Here is a 25,827-nt window from a genome sequence, read left to right on the forward strand (position 1 = left end):
CAGAACTATTAATGAGCTGTTTGTTACCCCTGCCTTTGTAGGGGGAGTATTCAAACCTTTAGAGCATGTGAGATAATCCAGACAGGCTGTACAGAAGTGGTTGCCACTTATCTGCATTCCTCCTAAATAGGCTTCTGAACATGCTGCTCTCTTTTCCACACCAAGTAGGGAAGGGACTGCAGCCTTGGAGAAATGTGTTGGGGGTGAAAGGGAGGAAGGAAAAGTTAAACATCCGTCTAGAGGTAGGACTGAACTGACAAGGAGTTGGTGGATGTTACGTATGGACATTGGCATGTTCAGGGTTACAGCTGCTGGCTTATGCCCTGAGGAATTCATTACCTTTCATTGTGTTTTGCATGTGTGCAGCTTTGAAGCCTTTGTTGCTATGTCTGTTGTTTCAGGAAAGGCGCTAATTCCAGTCTAGCAAGGACACACTGGTTAGCTGGTTGGAGCAGGGAGCTGAAAGGAGACATGTGGGGTTTTTGCTTTGGAGTCCTTTTTCTAGTATTTTTCTTTTTTTCTTTGTCTGATTTGGCAACAGGGAGTTCTCAGTTTTTAACACTGACATGAGGGACCTCATTCTTGGTTCCCTTTGAAATGCTCCCTTCTGAAGTACTGCGGGTGCATACTGTGTGTGTCTGCAGGAACAGCTTGGCCATGAAAGTTCTTGAAGGGAGCAGCAAATGATTCCAGACCCACCTGTTTCCAGGGACAGCCTGTCTGCCCAGACTAGCAGGGACTAGTCTACCTAAGGATGTACCATCCAACTGTCCATAGCACCCTGGCTTACAGCATGTGCCTTCCCAGCTGTTACAGGCCAATACTTGGCTACACTGGTGCCGTGGAGCCAGATGTGTTACCTGGCTGGACTGTCTATCTGATCCCAAGAGCAGCCCTAGGACTGAAATAGGCCTAACAGGACTTCAGTTTGTGGTTTGGATCAAGTATGTGGAAGACAGGTAGAATAACTCTGTAGCCCTGATGCAATAAGGTGCCAAAGCATTTTCTCAACTTCAAACATGCACTGTAATTTTGTCAATCTAAACAGGAGTTATTTCTACTTGCATGCAGCAGATCTGTGTGCAGATTCTCAGCTATCAAAATCAGCTTTTAAATGGAGTTTCTGGAGTTAGACCAATGCAGGCACTCGGGATCGGTTACTCTCACTGTGAGCATGCTGAATCCATTCTGTGTATGTGAACTTGCACCAAGCATGTGTTTGAGTGCTTGAAGGAAGCTGATTAGTTTCACAGTGAGTGAACACTAGATGCTTGTTATTTTAATTGAATTCCATAATTGCTAGTAAGTGTGGGGATATATGGAAAAGTAATTTTTCCAGATCCAATCTAGATCTAATGGGTTTGTACACATCTTCCACTTAATTTTAGCAATCTTCTTTAATTATGGCTTTAATTTTTTTCCTCAAATCACTTGTTTTTAAAAGGTAATTTAATCTATTAATGCTAAATAATTATGCTTCTTTTTGGTGTGAATTCTTTCCTAAATGCTTTTCTTAATGCAGTGAAGATCAGTGCTTTGCACTGTAAGCAATGTCGAGACTTGAATCAAAAGGACATGTTTGAAATCAGAGTTTTATGGTAGTTGTGATGTCACTGCTTCCAAACAAAATAGACTTTTTAAAAGGGTGAAGCTTGTGGTCATGAGTTTAATTGCTCCCTATTGTGGGAGGGGAAGTGTTGCTCTGGTATTGCAGCAGCAGTGGACCCTGCCTTTGCCCAGATATTATAGCCAGTAAATCCTCTTTCCTCTCCTGAAAAGGTTTCAATAATTCAATATATTGAATTATTTTTTCCCACTCCTTTTTAATCTTGCATACCAGAGGAAAGCATTGCAGCCTCTTGGGGATGCTTGGAGTGGAAGAATTTCTGCGTTGACTTGCATGAAGCCCATGTGGAGGGCCAGTGCTGAGTTAAAACACCTGGGTATCAGCAACCTCCTCAGCTTCACAGAGAGGCTTAGTTGATCCTCCAGCTGAGATGAGATTTACTGCAGTGTTGCCCCTTCTTGAGCTTTTCTCCTGGCCCATGGAAGGACTAGTATTTATCCCAGTGAGTTTAATATGTAACATTTTTCTATGGTTAGAAGAGCACAGTATTTCTACAAATCTCCTTTAGCTGGATAACATAATTTTAGACTGCTTCTTTTTGATTTGCCTGAACTAAGGCATCTTTCTGGAATGCAAACATATGGAGATCAGAAGGACCATTATTGCTAAGTATGTTTGTCTACATTTTCAGGCTGTGTCAATCATTACTATTTCAGGGACTCACTTCTAGTATAAAATGGTAGAAAGAAAAAGCAGATACTGTATGGGTAGGCAAAATTAGGCAGCCAGCCTTTCGAGTTGGACTCAGTTTTTGTTGTTGACTGGTTTTATACTGTACCCCCCACTTTACATTGTATTTTACTGGGATCAACTTGGAGCTAGGCTGAATCCTGCTGAGGATTCATGAACCACAATGTATATCTTATGTGGGTAGTTTAGTGAAGGAAATATTTAAACAATTAAGTGTTGGCAGCTGTTCCTAGGGTGGCTTGCTGGGGAGCTGAGATATTGTCTCATTTTATACTCATCTGTTACTATACTTGCTTGTTGGGTTTTCTTTCCTTTTGAGTGTCTGTTGAACATGCTCATTATATCCTGGCATGAAACAAATGCTGGTTAACAAATGCTGGCATGAAACAAATGCTGGTTAGGAAGGGGGATGCTTGAGGCAGGAGAACAAATTCAATTCCCTGAAGGGATTTTCACCTCTTACCTCTTCCACTGCTGCCTCCAATTCATGTAAAAGGAGAAGTATTTCCAACTTTGTTGTTAGTTTCTTGTTTCCCCAAGCAATTTTCCCTTTACTCCTCACTTTGGGTTTCTTGGTTTTGCAGGATTTTGTGATTTCAGATGCATATGTCTGTTGGTGCCATGAAAGCCATTAATTGTCTGGAGCTACACTTGATCTCACTTTCTTGGGGCTAACTTTTTGGTGGAGGGAGAGGTGGAGATTGGAACACAAATTTAAAGGACTTTTCATTCAACCTAGGACTTTTAGAGAGTTGAGCAATCTTGTCAAACACACTCTTTTTTGGTAGAAATGCTCTTTGGCTATTCTAACCAACATCTGTGACATTGAAACCGGTTTGCTGCAGGTATCAATCCCCAGAGGAGTGAGGACAGATAGGCCTCACAATTGTCCTCCACAGATTGGCATCACCATTAAAATTGACTTTTTCTTCTGATCTCTATCTGATAATTTTTCTCTTGGGTTGGCAATTTCACTGCCTTTGGTAACAGGAGAATTAAAGCTTCCAGCTTTCACTTACTGGAGTCTGATCCTGAAAATATCAGCAGCATTGCACAGCTGGAAATGATTGGTGCAGAAGTTATAATATGCATTTGAACAAGTGCATCTCTTCAGTATTGTTATAGCTGTGAAAGGAGAGACTACCTTGATATGAGCAGCAGATTATCTTGAAATATGGAAAAGCTCTAATTTGAGGGTTTCAGTTTAAAGCTTTTAGTGCCTCTTTGATTTTTTAAAATTCTCTCAAAAGGTGATTCAGTTTAAATATTAGAAACCAGTCAGACTTGCACTTTGCCCTTTATAGACTCTTAGACTTAAATTAACTATCTTTCAATTTCATATAAAGATTAGTCTTACAGTCTGTAAGCAGTGCGTGTATTGGGTAGAAATAATCTATAATTTTTGATAATTATCAGCAAAAAAATTTATATGGTGCTTGACATGAATCCTTGGCATTTGAAAGCGTTTTTTTAAAAGAAACTCTGACTGTTACCTTGACTCTTGTGGTGAATGTTCAGTATTGTGTCCAGTTCTGTCTGGACAGACATCAAACATAATGTAATCATTCTGCCTTCCACTCTAAACAGACCTAAACAAAATCCAGAAGTGGAAAAAGCAAGTCCCTCTGCCACAATGAGCTCTGGTAAGTCTGTGTTGTTTTCTACTTGCACTCATTGGTCTTCCTTTTTATTACTAGTAATATTCCTGTTTGTTTCTGATGCAATTATTCACATTTGTTGCTTGAATTTTGGCCTGAAAAGTAGCTAGAAACATCTTGAACAGGAGTTGGTCCTGTAGCTTATTTCAGTGTGGAATATAAGTATTCAAAATTACTGATAACGTGAAAAAATCATCTGAATTTGATATATTTTAGTAGAGATGAAAACATAGTTTGACATATGGATAGGGAAAAAATCAGCTGTTCAAAGAAAAAGGGACCAGGAAAAGGGAGCTGGTTGGGAAGCGGAAAACTTCTGGGCTTGTCTGGGTAACAGGCTAAATCAGGGTGAAAAATAAAGCAGATGCCAGACTTGAAGAGAGATCTGCAAGATCTGTAGAATGATATTCCCACTTAATTTTAGCATTTTAGCAAGTCTCAACTAGGGTATCATGTCCTGGTTTTGGCACAACATTTTGAAAAAAAAGTGAACTATTTGAAGAGAGTCCAGAAAAACATGACCTGGGAATTCAGTGTAAGCACTGATAAGCTTACAGGCTGGTAAGCACTGGAACAGGTTGCATTAGGGTGGTGCTGGAAGTTTGTAAGAACTCATTAGGCAAACATTTGTCAGGAGTGACAGAGGTAGATTTGTTTCATTCATGTTCAGAAATAGGGCTTTAGATGAGCTTTGGAGCTTCTTTCTAGCACTGTCTCCTGTGTTTCCCTGAATTTACAAGAGCCAGTTTTATTCATGTCAGCTGAAGACTTTGTAGACTTGCAAAAATCTTTACTGAAAACCACTTCATTTGTCTTACAGAACATGAAGAAATTGATGTTGCAAAAACTGTTGTCAATGGGCTGAGCAGCAATGGACAAGAAAAAGGTGGGTTAAGGTCTCCAGAGGCACCTCCACAGCTCCTCCCGCTTGTCAGCTGCTGATGTCCTTGATTTTCCTGGAAATTCACTACAGCGGGGGCTTCCAAATTCAGTTCACTTGGCGACTGACACAAGAAAAGTCTTGTACTGCACCATGCTGGTAACAGCAGCATTTCTTAGCTCAACAAGTGTTCTTTGTCTCTTTAAAGAGGCAGGCTGGACTTGCCTCTTTGTATATTTTTAGTGCTGTATTGAGGAAAGCTACTTGTGGTACTTGTGAGCACCTGCGAATCAGTATCTTAGTGAGTTGAGACAGCATGGGTGTGTGGTGCCTGTGTGTGGTGCCTGTGTGTTAACTTCAGGGAGAGGTGAAGGTTTGAGTCTGGGATTAAACAGCAGGAACTAACCATTTAAGTGATGAAAAAAATCTAAACAAGGCAGTCTTCATGTTAACATCAGTGGGTTTGCAGTGTGCTTTATGGCATTCAGTTTTGTGGAGTGATCGTGTCTATTTTGGCAGAGTGAAAGTATGTGAGTATGGACTGATTTGATTTTCTGTTGGTTTAATTTCCTTTCTTTTCCTGTGATGCCTTTTTATAGTGGTTAGTATTTTGACTGCATTGTGGATGGATGAATTCAGTCAGTTTCAAAGCAGAACAGAATCAGGATTGTTTCCTAAACCACAGGCTGTTTGATTTGGGATATGTTGTATTCACAGGGCCTCTGCTCAGGAAGCAGTATGGAAAACAGGGATTGATTTGGCTTGCTCTTTTATAAAAAAAAATTAAACAAACCTATCAAATTAAATACTAATGATTTTATGAGTTTTGAAAAAATTCTGTTAGGCTCTTTGCCCAGGCCTTTGATGCTTGAGACCTCTTTTCTAGGTTGTGAAATCTCTGCTCTCCAGTTTTGCCGGGTATCAGAAAGATCTGCCACAAGAGGGGGCGTACACACCACCCTGATGTCAATGCCTCCCTCAAAGCTGGCCCAGTGCTCAGTGCTAGTCTGTAAAGTATTAGAAATGTGGTTCCTCTTACTCTTGACTTTACGGGCGTGAGATGGCGTGGAATATGACGAGACATTTATCGTTTTCCAGATAATACATGCAGGAAACAGGTTTTATAGAAGAAAATCCTGGCTCTGCAGAATCAAGAACACTACTCAAATTATGCTGGCAGAGTCATGATGTACAAGATGTTTATCTTGGCAGCTCCTGTTGAGCTTCACCTGTGAATAGTACTGCCTTTTTCACAATGACCCCTCTTTGTACCCATTGATTTGAACAGTTTTGTAACAATTGCTAGAATTTTGCATAGTGCTATGTGTGGTATTCCCCAGTGTTACCACATATAGTATAAATAGTGTGCTAGCTAATGAAGTCAAGTAGAAATCTCTTCAATTTACTGCTTATATGGATGGATTTTTTTTTTTTCTGAAATTGCTATATGGATACTACGCTTTGGCATGGGACTGTTTTCAAGATTATTTTACTTCCTTCTGTTGTTGAACTTGTAAAAAATGAGCCATAAAATTTAGAATTCATGTAATGTGGCTAGTTTAATGTTCTTCTCTCAAGCTTTCAGTATTTGGTTTGGTTTCTTTTTCCACTTTATTTTGTTTTTGCTGAACCATATTAATGTTTTACTTAACGTTTTTATTTTTGCATGTAGTGTACCTCAGTTAAATGATTACACTAAAATTTTTTGATGGATTCTAAAAACTAATGCTTCCAAACTCTTTTTGCCTGCAGCATAGTGGCAGTCAGCATTAGTCCATTCAGTAAGCAGTTCTGTATGCTGCATAAAACAGACACATCCTGAATTAGGGCGAATGAAGGGATATTTTTAACAGTTGCATCATTGCTCTCTAGACTGCTTTTGTATTTGAAATTTCCTGCTATTGTGTCTCCGAGTACGTTAGAAAATTTTGTGGCATGCTTCCCAAACTCTGTTCTTTCCTTTTTGGATGTGCCATTTACACTTTTGTGTTTGCAGCTGTTGACGTCCCTTTATGTACACGTTCTATTTCTGCCGTTAAAATAATCCCTGTGAAGAAAGTGAAAAGTTCTCCTCACCTAGTGCTGCCTACAGGTATCTTCTTTCCTCCCCTGCCATGCCTTAGTTAGCCATCATTGTCTCTCTGCTTCACCCACATGCTTGGGCTAATTCTCAGCTTCATGCTCCTCTCACTCCTCCCAGAGCTGCAGATTTCATTGGTAGGTAATGCAGTTAGCTCTTGATGGCACAATACACTATTTCTAATTATGCTGCTCTTCTGCAGACTTAATTATGTCTGCTTGAATCTGGGATCATTGTAAGCTCTTCTACTAATGCTTGATTATGAAAAATATTGTTATTATTATGATAGACTCATTTTGAACCAAACTCCTGAAGAACCAAAGAATGTTTCCTGCATATCTTTGGTCTTTATGAAAACAAATGGTTCAAGCATAGTTCAACATTGGTGGTATAGTTTTGTTTTTCTGTACATGCACTGAATTTAATCCACATGTGAATGAGTAAGGATGTTAGGCTGTCACCCTCTCCCCAGGCGCATGCTTCCCCACTAGAAGTACAAGATTATGCTTGTACTTTGCTGGACAGCCAGACTAGTGTAGCTGATACTGCTTGTCTCTCCTCATCTGTCACACATGTGCTTTGTTGGTCTAGTACAGTGATAATGTCCTGTTTATTACTAGCTGCTGGATTTCTATACTGAGCGATTCAGATTCTTGTTTTCTGTCATTTTTGATGGAATACCTCATTCCAGACATTTGTTTTCATCTCCCAAGGTGAAATAGTCTGGCAAGATTTTACTTTCAAATATTTTCAAAGCTTTTTTTTTTTTTTTTTCCAGAGCATTCTTTTTTTTTTTTTTTTTCTGACTCTTATTCTTTTGGTTCAGTATAGAGGTTTAATCTGTTGTATGGATAATAAAATTAAAAAATGCATTGATTCCCAAATTTGATTCTCCTCCAATATGATGAAGATGTTGTTTTGACATGTCATACATGTTGAGCTCTGTTTCCATTTCTCTGCAGTGCCTGTGAAGCAAATGTAGGCATTGGGTTGTAGGAGGACAGCTACCCTGCACTCTTTGTGGATGTTTATATCAGGCCTAATGACTCCCAACATTGTGTTCATGCTTTACAGTTACAGCACTCTTAAAACTGGAGTCTTGGAGCTTAACCTTTGTCCTGTGGTTTGAAAGTGAGTCCATAAAGTCCTTGGGCTCTGTGTTATGCCATGTGGATGGGAATGATAGCCAGAACTGCACTCTTGGGCAAAAGGAATCCTGACCATACCTGATTCATGCAAAAATCAGTCAGAGAAGTCAACTTCTATGTGGGTGACCTTAAGCTGTGATCAGCTGTGGTATATTTAAGGATGAAATACCTTTTGTTGTGTCTGGGTGGATAGTCTTTCCCCTCACAGAGGCTGCCTCAGTTAGCTAAAGGCTGAACTATAGGAAAGTATCCTCTGATTTCTTACTTATCCATCCTTTTTATAGTCCTAAGTATGGATCTAAAACTGTGCTTTTTGTGAAATCCCTAAAGCATTGGAAGCTCATATAAGGGCTTTAACAGTGGGCATTCCAGCACAGAGGGCTTTCAGCGAGCGCCAGGAGTTTGGCATTCATTGAGTTTCTCCTCTTACTGCCATTGTTCATCTGGCATACTGATGTTTCCCCATATTGTGGCCTCACTGGGTATGGTTTGCAACCTTAGCCAAGGTGTTACCACAATCTCTAGGCACTGTACTGGTGTGGGTTTGGTGGGGCATTGCCTCACTGAAATCAGCCAGGGAATACTGATCAGCCCACAGATGTGGGCTGTTGTCTGGACAATAAACAACAGTCTTTGTCCCCCCTGTCCAGTCTGAAGGCATCATTTTTGTTATAATAGCAGTTCCTGGAGAAGACTGCATCCTTCCCCATGCAGAGATAGCAGGATCTTCGACCCATAAAAATAAAAATTATTGTGTTGTCACTTGTGTAATGCAGCATGCACTCAGTACCTCTTCACACTCCCTGTGCAGTCATGGTAGGGCTGGTGCCTCTGTGTAGGTAAGCGAAGTCTGATGGCAGCTGCAGGGTCACTAATAGTGCATGAGAAGAGGAGGTGATGTGTTTATCTATGGAAATAGCTCAGAGAAACAAGACACTTTTCAAGCTTGTGATTTCCAGAGGTATCTTAAAGGAAGCAACTCTCCAAAAAGATGTTAAGTAGGAGGAGAAAGAGAAGTAGCTTTGAAGTACTAGTTTGTTATTACTTAATAGGATGACAGGAGGAGAAAACCCAGATCATGGACTGAAATACACAAAGGTAAGCCTGCACAGAAGCTGAAATGTGCTGAACTGTGCCTCAGCAAGGATGCTGGCATGATCTGGTAACTGATCATGATCACAGGTTGATCTGAATAGGCATGTGTTAAAACTCCTGTTTTCCAGGATTTGGGTTCCTGTGTAAGAAGGTGAAACACTGCAATGAAGTGGGCAGGGAGGTGGCTTGCAGTGCCTTGCCTTTAGGTCGTATTCAGCATTGTTAGAAGATTTTATCTTCCACTGGTCAAAAGTTTGGGGTTTTTTTTCCTATTTCAGTCCTCCACAAAAGGCATTTTTAAGCTTTGGCACACAAAATGTGTGCATTATGTGACTGGGACATCCCTATAGAAGAGCTACAGGTGTAATGGAAGACTTGCTAGCACAGTATCTCTGTACAAAGTAGAACAAATATAGCAAATGGCACTGTGATCTTTGGTTCAAACACTCCTTTCCCCCCCCTCCCTCTTAGCTCTGTTGCACCAACTCAGAACTTAACTGCTACATTCATCGATTACATGAATATAAACTGCTTTGATTTCTCAATGCTTAAAATACAGAGCTAATCTTCATCTGCACAAACATTACTAGATTGATTCACCTGGTGGCAGCCATGCCAAAATTACTCTACAGCTCCAATGGCTCCTTATAGCTTTGCATCATTCCTTTCTATGTGCTTCTTCTGTGCATGTGCATTTCCTGTAGAAATGGATCCCACAAAAGTCTGCAGTGGAAAAGGAGCTGTAACCCTCCGGGCAACTCCATCCTATGAAGGGAGTCGGAATATCACTTCACCATGTCCTCAGGATGTTGAACAACATGAAAGTAAGTGGTGGAAGGTTAACTGGCATCTGTCACTCACAGTACCCTCAAGACAGGTCAGTCCAGGATCTTAGGCTTACTTTATAATTATGGTTTAAAGCCCAGGATTCCATAGCATGGTTGGAAACCTCTTGCAAGGACCAGACCAGTAGAGAGACTGACTCCTAGTGCAAGTTTCATGACCGCTCAGTCATTGACTAAAGTTTGTCAGGAGCACCAAAAACTCTCAGTTCTTTTCTGTCTCCCCCTCCCACCCCCAGTGCCCCCACGGTGGCCTGTGTCATCTCTTTTTTTACCCCAGGCATGAGGTGGAACAGAAAGAAGCTGAGTAGTGCTGCTGCCACTGCAGTATTCAGCTGGGTTGTCAGGGAAGCGGGCATAGCGTCCCCCCAGCTGGACAGCGTCGCCACGGAGCTCTGCTGTCTTTCAATAGCAGACGTGTAATTACTTAATTGTAGGAGACAGGCAAAGCATAGCAAACCTGGCCAGTGTCGTGGGTCTGGCAAAGAGGATGAACTCCCAAAGCCAAGATGCCGTTAAGGGGGAGGGGGTAAAACGTGCTCTTGAAAGCAAAGCATACATTGTTTCTGACTGTATTGTTGGAGAAAGGGCAATTCCATTAATTCCAGCCCTAATGTGCCACTTTCTGCTCTGTCTTCTCCCGTTCTGCTCCACCCATGACCTACCCTCTTTTTATGCTTGCCTTTCTCTGTTTCTTCATTCCTACCCCCTGCTGTTGGCTCTCTCCTTTCTGTTGATGGCTTCATAAATTTCCAACAGTTTGAGTGGCAATGGGTCCATTAGTATGGAAATCAGTTCATTAATACTTCTTTTGCTTACTCAATCGCTTTATGAAATGTACTTTGGAGCTGGAAGAGCTTTGTGCGTATAACTTAAACAGCAAAATGAGTACAGGGTAGGGAGGACCCCGGTGAGAAGCAGGTAAATATGTGATGAGATCACTGCATGTACCTGCAGGGACTGGCTTGTAAAGTGATATTGTATCTTATTACACCCTTCATGCACTTAGTCTGCAAAACTTGGTCTGTTTGTTGGTAATCCTTTATCTCAATCACATATAGTGATATTGTTAAGGATAGCTATGTCTTCATCATCTGAATACAGGGTCCCTACATTTCCAGTAATTTGTGGTGTCTGGATGTCAGGCTGCAGCTTTAGAAAGTAGCTAGCTGGGCAGCCTTTTTTGCCTCTGAAGTAAGAATGTCAATGAACAATTGTTTCTTCATTGCTCTGAATGAATTGCCTTGTGTTTACAAAGGTCAGAAACAAGGAGGACATCATGTTTAGGGCTGGTCTCTATGGTAATTACGCAGCCCTGTCAGAAAGCATTTTATGTGTGAAATGAAGTAGCTTGACTCTTGACTTCAATTGGTACATGTTTTATGGAAATGTAATGGTTTATTTCTTCTCCCTTTCTTTTCCTCTATGCCTATCCTCCACCCCCACCTCCTCTGTCCCTCCTTTCTGTGAAACACTTAGGTCTGGAGCCAGAAAACTCAGAAACAGGTATAAACATTGGCTGCTTCTGTTGTTACTTCTGTTGCTTTATTGGAATTATTTCTCGTTGCCTGGGGGAAAAAAGAAAGGGGGGTGGGGAGGAAGAAAAGAGTCCCCTCCTTTCACTTAGCCTGCAACTGGATGGAATCTGTGATCTGAGTTTTCTTTCCCCTGGCAGATGATTGGAGGTCGTCGTCTAACACTGATGCCAATGGGGATGCCCAGCCATCTTCTCTGGCTGCCAAGGGTTATAGGAGTGTGCGTCCAAACCTGTCTTCAGAGAGCAAGCCACAGGTAAGTCTTTCTTCTGTGACCCTGAGGTGATCATCTGGGTTCAAGCACTGAATTCATGATCAGGAGTCCTGGGCTGAACTCCAGACTTGACTGCAGATGGGTAAGTTGCTGTGCCTCAGCTTTTTCTGCCTTTAAAATGGGGGCAGCACCAATGTCAGCAAAGTGTTGTGGAGCTCCTGTATTCAGGCACACCACAGTGTTTCGTCAGTGGATGAAGGAGGAGGACAACGCTATTTGCAAGAAAAAAGGTGAAGTAACCATCTGTAATATTTTGTATTTTATGCTGGTTTATTTCCTAGAAATTACTGCAGGCTGAAATCAGAGTTGCACCCCACATTAAAAATAAAATATTGGGGAAATGCCTTTCACTTTTTGCACTGTAACTGATAGAAGCCAACAAGGGAAAGGTTATTTGTATCTGAAGGTAGATTATTGAAGTCAGTCTGCTCAGAGAAGTGCAATGTCATCCTTTTTTTTTTTTTTTTTTTTGGGGGGGTGCACAGAAGCAGTCTGGAAGCTGGTAAGGAAACCCTTCATTAGAAACTGGATTCTTATGTGAAACAGAGTCCCTTTAAAGCCCAGCCCATATCAATGTGACTGCTCCCCTCATCAGGGTCCCTTTAGCAATGCTACAGACCAGGTACCGTCAGTGAAAGTGGGACAGAGTGAGCACTGCCATATGTAACACCTTTTACAGAAGTGTCAAGAACTCCTGTTCAAACTGAGCTGAAATGGAAGAAGTTCCAAAAGGAATGAACCTATTCAGAGGCAGAAGCCCTTTAGAACGGCACTAAACAACCCACTTCTTCACTCCCTTATGCTTCAGGGAAAGGGTGGGAGGGGCAGAGGGACAACAAGAGGACGTGAGATTTTTGGAACAGCACCTGTAATTTTATGAAACTTTTCTACATCTATATCCATGTAACAAGAATAGGTACTTGCCACAACTTGTCATATATGGATGACTTTTAAAGGATGTCTCTTCCCAGATTTAAATGTTACAATCTGTTAGGGCATCTTCATTCTCTGGTTTTGACATTTTTAGCAATGGTTTAGGCAGCCTTTACCCATAAAGGTATGACAATGGGGTGTTTGTTAAACCTATTTTCACAGTCTCCAAAGGGGTTAATTTGCAAAAATCCAGGGAGCTGTTGTTCACCAGGTGGGTATTCTCTTCTTTCCAGTAGATCTTTGTTTTCAGCTACTGGCAAAAAAGTAATAAAATAACAGTACAGAGATTTCATTTCATTTATCTCAAACCAGTTTGGCTTTCAGAAAAAATTCACTGTAATTGGAGATGCACTAGGCAGATGATTTGGAGTTAGCAAGCTATATGTTGCCAAGAACCAAAACCAGTAAAGATTTTCTTATTATTTACTAGAAGCAGGATTTCTCTCTTGATGATCTTGATTCTCAAGGCAAATTCTGATGATCTCAGTTCCTCAAAAACTTTAATTTTTCTGGTCTTCCTGAAAGCATTTTCAGGATGGAAAAATCCTAAAGAGAATTGAAGAGCTGGCCTTTAGAATGAAGAAATACTCACTTTTTACTTAGCCAGCTATAGTAGGCTATGGCACTCACTTGATGTCTGCTTTCATTAGCATTGGTGAAATTTGGCAATATTCATTTTTCAGCAGTGCACTTAACATGCAGAGATGGCCTGGAACTCTGAATTTGGCTTTGCAGTTCAAATATCCCCAGTGCTGAGAAGTGTTTAGTTATGCAAGCATAAGACTGAATTTAGTTAACCATGATGTTAAATCTTGACTGAGGCTTTCCCAGGGGCATGGTGAGTGTTGCTGTGCAGGCCTCTTGTAACAACACCATAGTGAGAATTATTGAGAGCAAAGAAACACATAGGCAGGGACTTGAGGGCTGGGCTAAGTTTGTGTGCTGCAGTGAGCTGTGCTAAGAAAGAATGTGTGGGATGATGGCTGTGAGTGAGTTCTGCACTGGCCTTCCAGATACTGTATTTGCTTTTTATTCTTGCTGTATTAAAACCTGCTTAACCCAAGTCTAATGATCAAATTCGTTCTGAGATTTTAATTTTTTTCCTTCCTTTTTCCTTTCATTTGATGCTGCTTCCTCTTTCCTTCCTGCCTTCTTGACTCTGCCTGATCAGGCCCTTGCTCCTCCCCGTCCTCCTCTTCCCAAAGAGGAAAGCTTTGCATGGCGTCCTCGCACTGACACTAAAGTGACCAACCTGTTGCCAGTGCCCATCATGGACTGTGTGTACCTGAATGCACCCAAGCCTTACGCACAGCGTGCATCACCAAACACCAGTGCACGCTGTTATTTGTCATCACCTACCCCCTACGGGGCTGTCCCCAGTGGGAAGCAAGGCTTGCCAGCAGGGCGTTCTCCATCTTCAGGCCCCAAAGATGAGGTGCATGCTGGGCAGCCACTCTTGGAAAGTCACTCCTCATCGGGTGCATCATCCATACAACTCAACCCTGTCAGGGCAGATCCCAGTAGTAAGGCTGGAATGAATTCCAGTCATGAGACGAAGGCGGATAAAAAGGTCAGCAAACTATATGTAGCTTGTTTATCTAACAGCACTTGCTCAGGCGCATCTCAAAATTCCACTGGCACCACACATGACCCGGCAGCCAGCACCAGTTTGGGCGCTGAGCTCACTCAGGCACCAGCCACCAACATTGTTCCCTCTGTAACAGACACTGAAAAGTCTCTTCCTGCTGCTCCTCCTCCTCCTATTCCTCCCAGGCCGTACTTTTACATTGTCCTCAGCAAAGACGCAGTTAGTTATGGTGCAGGCCAGCCCTCCCGGACTCAGCCATCACCTCCGCAAGCTGTGAGGGACAGAGTGCTAGAGCCCCAGAGCACAGCTGCCACAGAGGACAGGATGAGAAAAGAGCCTTACCTTACTCAGCAGCGACAGCCACCATACAAGGCAATGGGACGCAGCATGGTACATGTTTTCTCCATAACCTTGTTTTCTTTCAGCTGAGCGAACAGATCTTTAATTTGTTACAATGTTCCCTTAATGCTTTATTCCCCTCCTACCTTAATTTCTCAGCACTTGTGCTGCCCTGAGTCTTGTGGTCTTTTACTTGATAATATTTAACACCCCATATGTGTCCCCTCAATGTTGATCTGTGTGTTTGTGTGTGTGTGTGTGTGGTGTTTGTAGGTAGTTGGGTTGGAATGGTGAGGATCTTTCTATTTTAGGGACATGTAAAAGAAACAAGCTCTGTAATGTATAACTTATAGAGCTTCTCAAGTGATGGTGAATGCTGAGCTGTTCTTTGTTTGATTCAGCCTCACTACACAGAACTGGAGAAGAGGGGTGGTGAGGGGGAATAAATAGTTTTGTGAAAAAACGTTGTGTTCATAGAAGCCAGGGCTGCAAGCCTGAAGAAGTATGTCTCCTTAAGGAAAGAAGATCTTCTGGGGCTTTGTATCATTTTGGGTACATTCCTTGCATGACACAATATGGCTGCATTAGACTAAAGGAACAATCTCCCCCAATACATAACAACACCTTGTTTCCAACAGGATGCCACTGCCACCACCTCAGCTCAGCCTGGAGTTATAGTAGTCCCCCTCCTTCAGGTTAATCCAGACAGACAACAAGAAGGCAGCTCCAGCACTCCACCACCGCCTCTGGTTCCTTTCGGGCAAGGCTCCGTATTCCCTGAGATTGTTCCTCCTGGCTCACCCTTGACTTTTCCAACTCTAGACGATTTCATTCCCCCACATCTCCAGAGGGGCTCCCACCATAACCAAGCACCCTCCACATCTGGCACATTACCCTCTGTTTACCCGAAACTGCCATTCTTCTCATCACCACCTTCACTTGTCCCTCCAGTCACGGGGGCTTTGCACAGGGGCTTGAAGCCTGAAATCACTGGAGTCATCTCACATACAGTAAGCTTGCCAAGTACCCTCCTCGCCCTTTTCCTAAATTTGTATTCCTGGATTAAAATTACTTTCTCCTTGCAATACTAAACTTGAGGGAGGAGTGATGACTCACTCCCTGCCAGCAGCATGACAACTGAAACCATGTTTGCGTCCTGTGCTAGTGCATGCAGTTTGCCTGCCTTGTGCAGCTTTGAACTTTCTTTTGACTTCTTGCAACATTTTTCTGTCTCCCCTTGTGCCCATTCTGCTGGGTGATGTACACCTTAAGAGTCTTCACAGGATTTGCTCAGAATAATGAATTCTGCATAAACTGAATAGCTGCAACTAACTGATCTTTTCAGGCTCTTTTTATAGCATCCTTAATTGTGTTTGAATAACATTTAAAGCAGCAACAGCAGGCCAGTTAAAGGTTAGGGCTGGCTTTCTGTTCCACTTGGAGCCACAAGACCATATGGTCTCCACACAAATCCCTGATAAAATCAGTGTAAGATTGCTGCCAGGATCCAATGACCTACAAGTTATAAGATCAGTTACTGTACTAAGAGTCCTCCAAGCATGGAAGTGCTGCGCGATAGATTAGGCAGAATGTCTCTTCATTTTGCAATTGCTTGTCTTTGAAAATTTTTAATAATTCAGTTCACAAGAGTTTGAACTAGGAATTTATTGTGTTCTTCTTGAGTTAGATTTTTTTTCTCATTAAGCTCATCACCTTTTTAAAAAGTCTTCATGGACAAGGAGGAAAAGTGGCTCTCAGTTACAATTGCAGAGGATGCAAAAAGTACCCTACCCTCCTTGTGCTGAAAGTCTTATGGCCACCTTTTTTTTATGCTTGCTTGTGAGGACAAGGAAGAAGTTCAGCATAAACTGCATTCTCTCATGATGATGCTTGCTCTGCCCTTTGACTCTACAGGGATCTAGCAAAGAGGCATGTGGGCTGGGGGAAAGTAAAAAACAGCCAAGGATGATATTTTCAAAAGTTCTCCGCATTGACCTTTCTATTTTTATTAAAATCGGTAGGGTTTTTATTGCAGAGAGCAATGAATGAAAGTTTGGATTTGTTGTTTTGGTTTTTGTTTGTTTCATGTTCTTTGTTTGTTTGTGTTTTGGAGGGTTTTTTTGAGTTGTTTTGTGGTTTGAGTTGTTTTAAATGGAGTCTATCTGCAGATTCCAGAAAAAAAAAATCAGGAGGCATCCAAATCATAGAGGAGCAGTGGAAATTTTGCTGTACCTGACTTTCTTGAGATGAGAGTTGAAACATTTTTGGACATGCTCACTTCGGGCATGTAGTCACCAAACTGTTTTCCACAATAATTTGAGTGGTCTTTGTTCACCCTCTTTGGTGACTTCTCTGGGGCTGCTGAGCCTATCCTGATCCAGCATCCCTCTTCTTTGAGGGATTTTTATTTGTATTTTAGTTATCAAAGTGAAGCTCAAAGCCAATTCTCACACTTTTCCCTGACTCTTCCTCCCTTTTGCTGATTGCATTGTTTGGAATACTATTGCAGTCAGCAAAATGGGGCAGGTCTCTCTCTAAGGGACATCAGTTCCTGAAGACCATTGGTTCTTTTCAGTCCCCATGAAGTGTCTGTGGCCTAACCAGCTGCTGCCCAAAGCAAGATCACCTTTATCCAGCAGAATAAGATTGTTCTTCCCCATTTCCCCTCCAGGCTGGAGAGGCTGTAGGTTCTTGCTCTGATTATGGCCAGTTGTTACTCTGATTTATCTTTGAGCTCTGGTGCCAGGCCTCACTTTGGCCCCTGTTCAGTTCCCTGCCTGATGCCGTAAGTCCTTTCATCTGATGCTGGTGTGAATGAAGGGCACTGACTTGCAGTTGCACTTAGCCTGAAAACCTGGAAGAAGGGATTTTCCTGGAAAAATATTCTGAGCATATTCAGGGGTTTTTTAGTAATAATGAAAACACCCTTGAACACTCAGCTGATTTTACAGATCAGTGGCTTGCAGCATTTGAGTCTGACAGTGGAGCAGCAGGAGTGCAGGAATTTGGTTTGCTGTCCCATATTCTCTTTGTTTGGATGCTCAGTCCCCATTAAGAGTAATTGTGTGTCCAAATTCCTTAAGAGGCTTTTGAAAATCTCAGTCTAAGCTGATGCACACACAGTCTTTAGTCATCATCCCTTCTTTATCTTAGCCACTTCAGCACCACCAGTAGTCCAATATCCATGGACTGAGGCTTTTCAAAGGTGAGCTAGGTTTCAAAGTCTCCCTGCAGACAGCCTGTATTTCTACAGAGCAGCCTGTGCTGTGGTGATATCATAGGTGGGTTTGAAATAAGCAAATAATGGAGCTGGATGCTTTAGGAGAGCAAGAGCAGCTTGCTATCTGTGCTCCAGCAGCAAATTCATCTTCCTTACTAGAGTCCTACTTGTTACCCTCTGTCAATTTTGGGGCCTTTTTATGTCATTACTTTAATCAGGTTGGTATCACATTGTTTCCAGAGTGACAGTGCTAACTTAATTCCTTAGACTTTTCTTACCAAACCAGCTGCAGTAATAACTATTTCATTCCAGAATTGCATGAGTATTGCATGTCTGATTTGCTGTGAAAGGGATACTCTTGGAACAAGTGTTTGTGTGTGGATGTATCAGGGGAAAGATGTCTGCATCTTCCCCCTTCCCCAAACCTGATTTGCTCATTTCTGACACCTTGTGTTTGTTCCAGAGTGTCTGCTAGATGAACTTAGTGCCCTCTTTTGGGGTTGGAGTTGTGAAACCCAACACCAAATAACTATAGTACTGCCTAAGCAAACTAATTTCATTAACAATGAGCAGGGTATGTACAAGGAGCAGGGTAATACTTGTGCTTATGCCTTTTTTACTAAAATTTGCTGTGATTATGCTTCTCGTTCAGCCTAAAGTGTTGGGGTTTTTCCTGGATTTTCCCAGTGTAGCACCACTGACATGCTGCTGATCATGTGTTGCTCTTCTTTCCAGGACCCAGGTCCTGTGCTAAATGAAGTGCCCCAGCCTGGCACTGACTATCCAACCTCCATCACTTCCATCAGCAAGTCTGCCTCTGCCTATCCTTCTACCACAATCGTCAATCCCACTATTGTCCTGTTGCAGCACAATCGAGGTAAGAAACTTGCATGTAGATCATTTTGGCTCAAAATGAGCAAACTATTATGCTACAAGGAACTGGAGAATGTGTGTGCTGTTGATAATTAGGTCCAGATTACTAAGAACTAACAAAGTTGCCTCAAAATAGTGTTAGTGACTGGAACATACAACAGGCAAGTTGGAGTGATAAGTTTTTTCTAATTAAAACCTGTGGATCAGAAGCTCTTTAAGGCTGGGGCGAGGTTTTTAACTGGGCTGTGGACATAAGAATAAGCTATTGCAAGGTAACAGCTGTCAAGTGTCTTGTGGTGGTGGAAAGGGTTGGATGCTCCTGTAAATCTCTCTATAGAGCGAGGTAGCTTGAAAAGGTGATATGCTACTTCTCAGCTCCTGCAGTGTAAAGGCAGCTGTATTTTCTATTACTGTGGGAGAGGGTTGACCTCTGAATTTGTAGCAGAATTTACTCAATAGTAAATAATCTACTTGCCCACAAGTTTGATCTTGGCAATTTTTTCCTCTGCCTGTAACTGGGTCAACTCAAATTCAGATTGCAGTAGGCCTTGAGCTCTGGATTTGCAAATGTTCAAAACAGCCTTGTTTGAGAATTCCCAGGAATCAACACCTTTCTCACACAAGATTGTTCTCTCTCTTTACCTCTGGATTTGGAGGGAAATTTTGCTTCTCCTTTTGAGTTCTCCTCATGGCTGACATTACCACAGCTTCCCATTTCGTTGTGCAGCACTAAAGACCGTAGCTTGTAACAGGCCACAGAGATGCAGTCCAGTTTGCCTTGATTTCTAGTGGACTTGGGAAGCTCCGGGAATCTAGCCACTATTGCTGTGGCTTACCTTTTCAGAGGAAAAAATATTTAGAAAATAGGGTGAAGGACTGCCCTCTCATACTGTAGCCATTTTAGTTACAGCATTGATGGGCTCCTCTGCAGTCCCTCATGAGATTTTTTGATAATTAGAATTTAATAGAGAATTTTGATAATTAATTTTTAAAAACAGGCTTCAGTCTTTGATCTTGAAAATAGTGTTCTCACTGTAGCCCAGCAGATTTAAAGGGTAATGAGTGGATTATCTCCTCATTTTTGCTAGCATCTTAAACAGCTTTGCTCGTGTGCTTCCAAATAAGGATTCCTTAGCTGCTTCAAGAGGAGAAAATCTGATTTGAGGCAGCCTTTTTAAATATCAAAGCTTTTTGTTGACTTTCTTGAGGTGGGATATGCTTTTGTTCTTTTTCTTTTTTTTCATCAAATTTAGAGTATTTTAACTCAAGGATATTTTCCCTCTGTCGACTTAAGAGCCTGAGAGACAAGGTCGTATCATGTGATGATACATGCAGGCTGAGTCTGAGAAAACTGATGTGAAATTTTTCTGTTTACTAATTATCTTCATGGTAAACAGTTTGTCCTGTCTGAATATCTTTTGACTATTAGCACTCACGATACTTTACCCTGATAGATTGAAGAGCCTTTTTTCATCATGTTTTTTCCTGTGATACAGGTCATGGACAGTTATGCCATTTGATCCTGTCTGTGAAGTACATCATACTAATAATCCCTGGTTTTCAGTATATAATAGTCAAACTTTAGTCAAACTTTGTATCATGTTGCTTTGACAAGGCATCTCAGTCACAAATTTGTATTGATTGCTATTGTCTGTGTCAGATTATATATTTATTAGAAGATCCCATATGAATAATTTTTATGGCATTTTTGCTGACTTGATAGATGGGTGTCCCAACCATCAGACTAATCTTTTTCAAAGATTGTTACCACACTTGCTTTCTTCCTTGTCCTGTGGCATTTCCTTTGTGTTCCAAGACATATCAAGGATAAATGGTCCAATCTCCAGAACTGCTCCCTTCAGAGCAGAAAACTGGAAAACTGCTCTAAAACTCTTACTATGGCTTATATGAACTTGCTCATTTTTCTCTGACCTCAGTAGTTGTCCTTCAGCATAGTCCTTAATTGCTGTTGTAGTGGAAAGTATTTCTCTATCAGGCAAAGTAGGACATCATACATTTTTTCTGCTTTTTTTTTTTCAAATGCAGAATGGAAATACTAATCAGATGTGTCATCTTTCCTGCCCTTTTGTTACCATCGTGCCTATTTTGTAAAAGAACAAGATCATTACTAGTTTCTGTTTATTCTTCTTGTGCCTCAAACCTATTTTTGAGTCTGAGACATTCTGTTAATGCTTTTATTCCACTGTAATGTTCTTTCATTTCCCAGCATATGTTGCCTTCTTGTAGGTGCACATTTCCCATCTCTTATTGTGTTGAGGGTTTCCTGCAGTTCCTTATGTTTCCGTTCCTATCTAGGATTTATCCCAGCATAGCATTAAGATTTCTTTCTGCTAACTTAGTATTTTTAAATGGTTCTCAGATCTTAGTTATCTACTGAATTTCTGTCCTGGCTGACGTGATTCATATTTGGTTTCATCTTTATGAACCTTATCTGTTCAAAACTAGGTTGCTCTCAGGGCATATATTGTTCCTAGGTTAAGTTCCACCTTCCCCTGAACAGTTAATTATGTTTTGTGCTGGCATCAATTCCTTCATGTCAAGATGAACCTTCCTTCATGTCATGATGTTTAGTGAAAATTCCTTTCTTATGCTCTGAAATACCCTCTAAATGAAAAATTTTAAGGTCATTTTAATGCAGGAAGTCTGAGGTCTCCAATAGTTGAGTCTTCCAGATAAATGATGTGACTTTCTTTCTCCTCAGTGGATTATTGATTGCTTTTTACTCTCTGAAGTGACTGTTGTACCAGACATCACCTACTTCTTACTATTACTTCTTACTATTTTGTACTTTATTTGCTAGTTCATTAATCTTCATGTAAGACCCTTTGATTTGAAGCCATCAGAGACTTAAAACAGATAATGGCATTTGAAACACGTGAAGTATCCTTTCTTGTCTGCTTGATCTCAGTAAGCTGAGATGAAAGATCTCAGAATTTTTTCTCCTGGATTTCAGTAATATCAACTGAATAAAATTCATACTTACAAACAAGCAATTTCAGAGCCCCTTGTTTATTTCTAGCAAATTTTCTTTTTGACACCTTTCTTTTGCACCAAACATGTTCTCAAATACTTTTTCTTTACTGGTTTCAAGTCTTAGTCTCCTCCAATGAAGTCTCCTCTGGGAGACCTCTGAGGGCATCTATAAATTGTTTCTTCATTTTTTCCAGTAGTTTTATCCCTCTGCTTGACCCTTTGTCTGAGAAGCCTACGAGTTTTTGGCCTTTGCTTACAGTCCCAGAGCACAAGACCAGGAGTGAAAACTTCACTTTGCTGGTGTGTGTCTGGGACTACAGTCTGGCTCTGGTCAGGCAGGACAGTGAAACAGCAGACGCCTCCAGCTCCTTCTGCTTCTGTCCATTGGCTGCTCCCTTTCCATCACAGAGATAGAAGGGAAAAGGAAATCTCCCCTTTGTGTAAAAAATCTCCCCTTTGTGTAAAAAGCACATTTGAGTTTTTTCATTAAAAGTCTGTTAATTCATTATATTCTCTTCTCTGTGGGAAAGAGATAGGAAAAAACTCTCAAGCATTTACTCCTTAAACTACATGTTCTTGTCAGAAGATCTCAGTGATTCAACACAGTTCTCCTTGGTGACACCATTGTCACTTAGATTTTTTTCCTCCCAAGTTGCAGAGGAAACTTGTTTGGAAACTTGGGAAACTTGTTGCATTTCTCACTTGCAGTTTGTTGTAATACAGCAAACTATTCCTGGTAGCCTGCTTACTCCAGTGAACCCTGCAGCAGGTGGCTCCCATCTATTCTTCTGGCTCAGAGTGCTGACCCTTCCTTTGACCCAGTGCATGCAGGGGTTTTTTTCTTATGTTGGCAGCTTTTGGGTGAACATTATGTACAGCAGCAGCTTGCCATCAGTGGTCAGCAGAGCAGAGGGCTGGGGCTAAAGATCCACGTTCAGAGATATTGGTGAGGGAGCTACACTGAGGAGAAATATCAGTCTCCCTTGCTGAGATGATCCACTTGGTACAAATATGTGGTGAAGGTGGGTTCCTCTAGAAAATAGCACACACCTGGAGGTTTGTTACGGTGGCAGACTTGCTTGGCAAGTGCTCTGTGCCACCCCAAAGCACAGTTATGTCCTGTGCAGGCATTGCATGGCATGGTTTATCATAAATATATAACAGGTGTGTTTAATACCTTTTTAATCTGTGCTCTAACAGTATGAGCTTTCAAAACTGTTAGTGCTTTTTATGTCAGTAAACTATTTATTCTCTTCAAATGGGTTTCATGCTTTAAAGAAAATAGTTAATTGCTAGGGAATTAAAAAAAAGCAGAGAACAGAGTGCTAAGCATTCTTGGTTTCTTCCCCTGTGATTTGGGTAAATCATTTGGACATCCTTTTAGGAAGCACTAACTTTAGGCTGGTAAAACCTGCTGAGAGATAGCCCAGATACTCCACTCTAGGAACTGGTTAATGAAAAACCTCTAACCAAGGGGACTGTTTCAAGAACCAAAGCCTTCAAGCTGTGTCTGTGCACAAATCACTGGATCTGTGGCTCAGTAAATGTGATGAGACTCAGCAAGCACCAACAATGACTTTTTCCTTTCCTATATCCTTTTGAAATGCTACAGCAGTATTATTTCAAAATGTACTTCATGGTAATGGTGACAGAGTTAGTTATCAAGTTGCTTGACTCTGTGAATTTTTACGGGTTTTCAGATTGTCTCCTGTCCAATGTTTTATTCTTTAAATATTCTGATGTTTATTCTGATATTATGAAAAAAAAGAAAATTTAAATATAAGTGCTCTTTGCAAATGTATTGGTCACTGCATCATGAGATTTTTGCTATCCCACAAAGCTGCTTTGTGGAAAAGGGACTGTGGGCTGTCACTTGGGCAGGGTATTTGAAAACAGATTATCTCCAGCAATTGCTATCATTCTACAGTGTATTTCTTGCCTGTCAGAAATGCAGCACCAGAGCACTTGCTATTTATGTCTCACACATTTGTCCTGTATTTCTTTTTGTTTTGTTTCTTCCTTTACCACAGAACAGCAAAAAAGGCTTAGTAGCCTGGCAGGTATGATGTGAAAGGTCTGCTACCCCCCAGCTGCTGCCTCTGCTGGAGCAAAGCTTCTGCTTTAATAGCTTGTGGGGTGCCTTAAGCAAACACACTGCCCAGGAACTGCAAAGAAATATACCAAACACCTAAGTTACTCATCTGCTTGTCCTAAGTCATAAAATTTACCAAGCTTTTAAACACAAATCCTTCAGTTCTGAGTTTTGCAGGGCAGAATTGTGTTTGCTCATGGTACCAACAGATCAATGCATTGCTATGCACGAGCCTTTCCTCCACTGTCTGCCCCTATCAGATTTCTACACATTTAATGGCTTTGGGCAGAATGGTGATGTGCATGTGAATAAACATATCTTTCTCTCTTCAATGCATGCAGTGATGTAAAAATTATAGGATTTGCAAGTCTTGATGAGGCAGATTGAAATTGCAGGTGTTTTCTCTGCAGGAAATCCACATAGGAAAAAACCTTCACTGAGTGTAAGGGTTGCTGTGCTGCAGCTCAGCAGAGCAGAGCTTCAGAACAATCTGAAGTCCCTTGGTGATGCGTGCTGCTACCCTCTGGGTGTCAATTGAGCAGTGTCAAGGAATTCCAATTTGGAAGCAAGGCAATCTGAAGAAGTTAGTTCTTTCTCTCCATCTTTATGCAGACTCCTGTGCAATCATGTCATATGTGTGCTTAAACAACATTTGTTGTTTACACACTCTGATTAGGGCATGGAAATGAATTGGAAACATCATATACTGTCTGCAACAAATAGGACTGTCAGACAGGTGAATGCAATCTGTTAAAAAGTAGTGCACCATTACCACATTTAGATTGAAATTGGCAGAAAAAGATGTGCAGGAGGCTGTATTACAGGTGCTTTTTGATGAAGACTGACATTGTAGAGTTATTAATTAGTCAAAAGAAACAATTGTTGAAACCAAAATTATTGTCTTATACGACAGCTGAGACTGTCATGAGATGTGTGATGGTAAGCACCTGAGAGATGCTCGCCTGCCTTTGCTGGCATTGGACATTTCCTTGGGAGATTTCCTTCAGCGTAGCTGCTAATCACAGCCAGCAGTGACAGTCTGTCTCATCAACTACTTGCTAGAATTTTTGTCTTAAAAGAGCCCAACATGGTGATGTTGTGAAATGTTGAGATGAGATAAAAATCCCCCATTGTCATTTCCAGATTCAGTGCCAGACAGAATAATTTCTGATAGAGTTGATTCAGCACTTCTGCGGGACAAGCCGGCTCAGGAGACTGTGCCAAGCGAGAAGAGGGCAGTGGAGGAAAAGAGAAGCGCTGTCAGGAGCCCTCCCTACATGGCTGATACCTCTGTCGATGACATTGGAATTCCACTGAGGGTAAAACACTGAGCATGTGGTTGGTGCACAAAGCCTGGGCTATATTCTGCCTACCTTAGGACTGAGGGAGCTCACTAAAGCTGCAGAGATTTAAGGGAAGATAGAATTCTAATTCCAATATATTTTACGATGAATTATTCCATTTGCTATCTATGACCTGTTTCAGCTGCTTCAGGGAAAAGAAAATTAAAAATTAGTGTTTCTTATAATATCTGAAAATAATGTTTTCTGCTCCTCTGTTTCCTTCCCATCTAGCAGCTGAAGGAGAGTTTTGTCTCGTTTTAGCTATCTTAGAGGCAGATACCTCCTTTATATGTGATTACATTCATTCAATGTTCAGGGGAAATTATGAAAAGAATTATTAACCTACTCTTACAGTTTCTGGAATGACTTAAACACTCAATGTTTCTAACTATCCTCTGAAGGCTTAAGAAATTGATATTTATGACTAAAACAGGAAAGTTGTTTAAGTTTGGATGTCAAACCAGATTAATGTACAAAACATTTCATACAATCTGCAGTTCTAGAGAGGTTACAACCTGCATGTGCAAAGCTTTTACATTATTACTTACTTGAGTAAAACGTCATATGAGATGATATATCTCAGTGAAATAATTAATATTTCAGGATATTCAGATGA

The 25,827-nt window shown here is 41.3% G+C and overlaps 1 protein-coding gene across 29 annotated transcripts in view; it reads left to right on the forward strand.

The window, feature by feature from the left end:
- Positions 1-25,827, forward strand: part of SORBS1 (sorbin and SH3 domain containing 1) — a 161,695-nt gene that overhangs the window by 91,952 nt on the left and 43,916 nt on the right. For 15 of the 29 annotated variants that reach the window (XM_050976179.1, XM_050976175.1, XM_050976180.1 and 12 more), the window contains 11 exons: positions 3,905-3,960; positions 4,796-4,861; positions 6,852-6,947; positions 9,883-10,002; positions 11,500-11,526; positions 11,696-11,811; positions 13,934-14,740; positions 15,328-15,699; positions 18,645-18,786; positions 23,807-23,836; positions 25,012-25,187. In XM_050976179.1, coding sequence (XP_050832136.1) covers positions 3,951-3,960; positions 4,796-4,861; positions 6,852-6,947; positions 9,883-10,002; positions 11,500-11,526; positions 11,696-11,811; positions 13,934-14,740; positions 15,328-15,699; positions 18,645-18,786; positions 23,807-23,836; positions 25,012-25,187 — 1,962 coding nt within the window. In that variant the 5' untranslated portion in view covers positions 3,905-3,950. The other 14 variants (XM_050976196.1, XM_050976197.1, XM_050976198.1 and 11 more) reach the window with 11 other exon arrangements.

The sequence above is a fragment of the Serinus canaria genome, chromosome 6 (genome assembly GCF_022539315.1).
Source record: "Serinus canaria isolate serCan28SL12 chromosome 6, serCan2020, whole genome shotgun sequence".
Lineage (NCBI taxonomy): Eukaryota > Metazoa > Chordata > Aves > Passeriformes > Fringillidae > Serinus > Serinus canaria.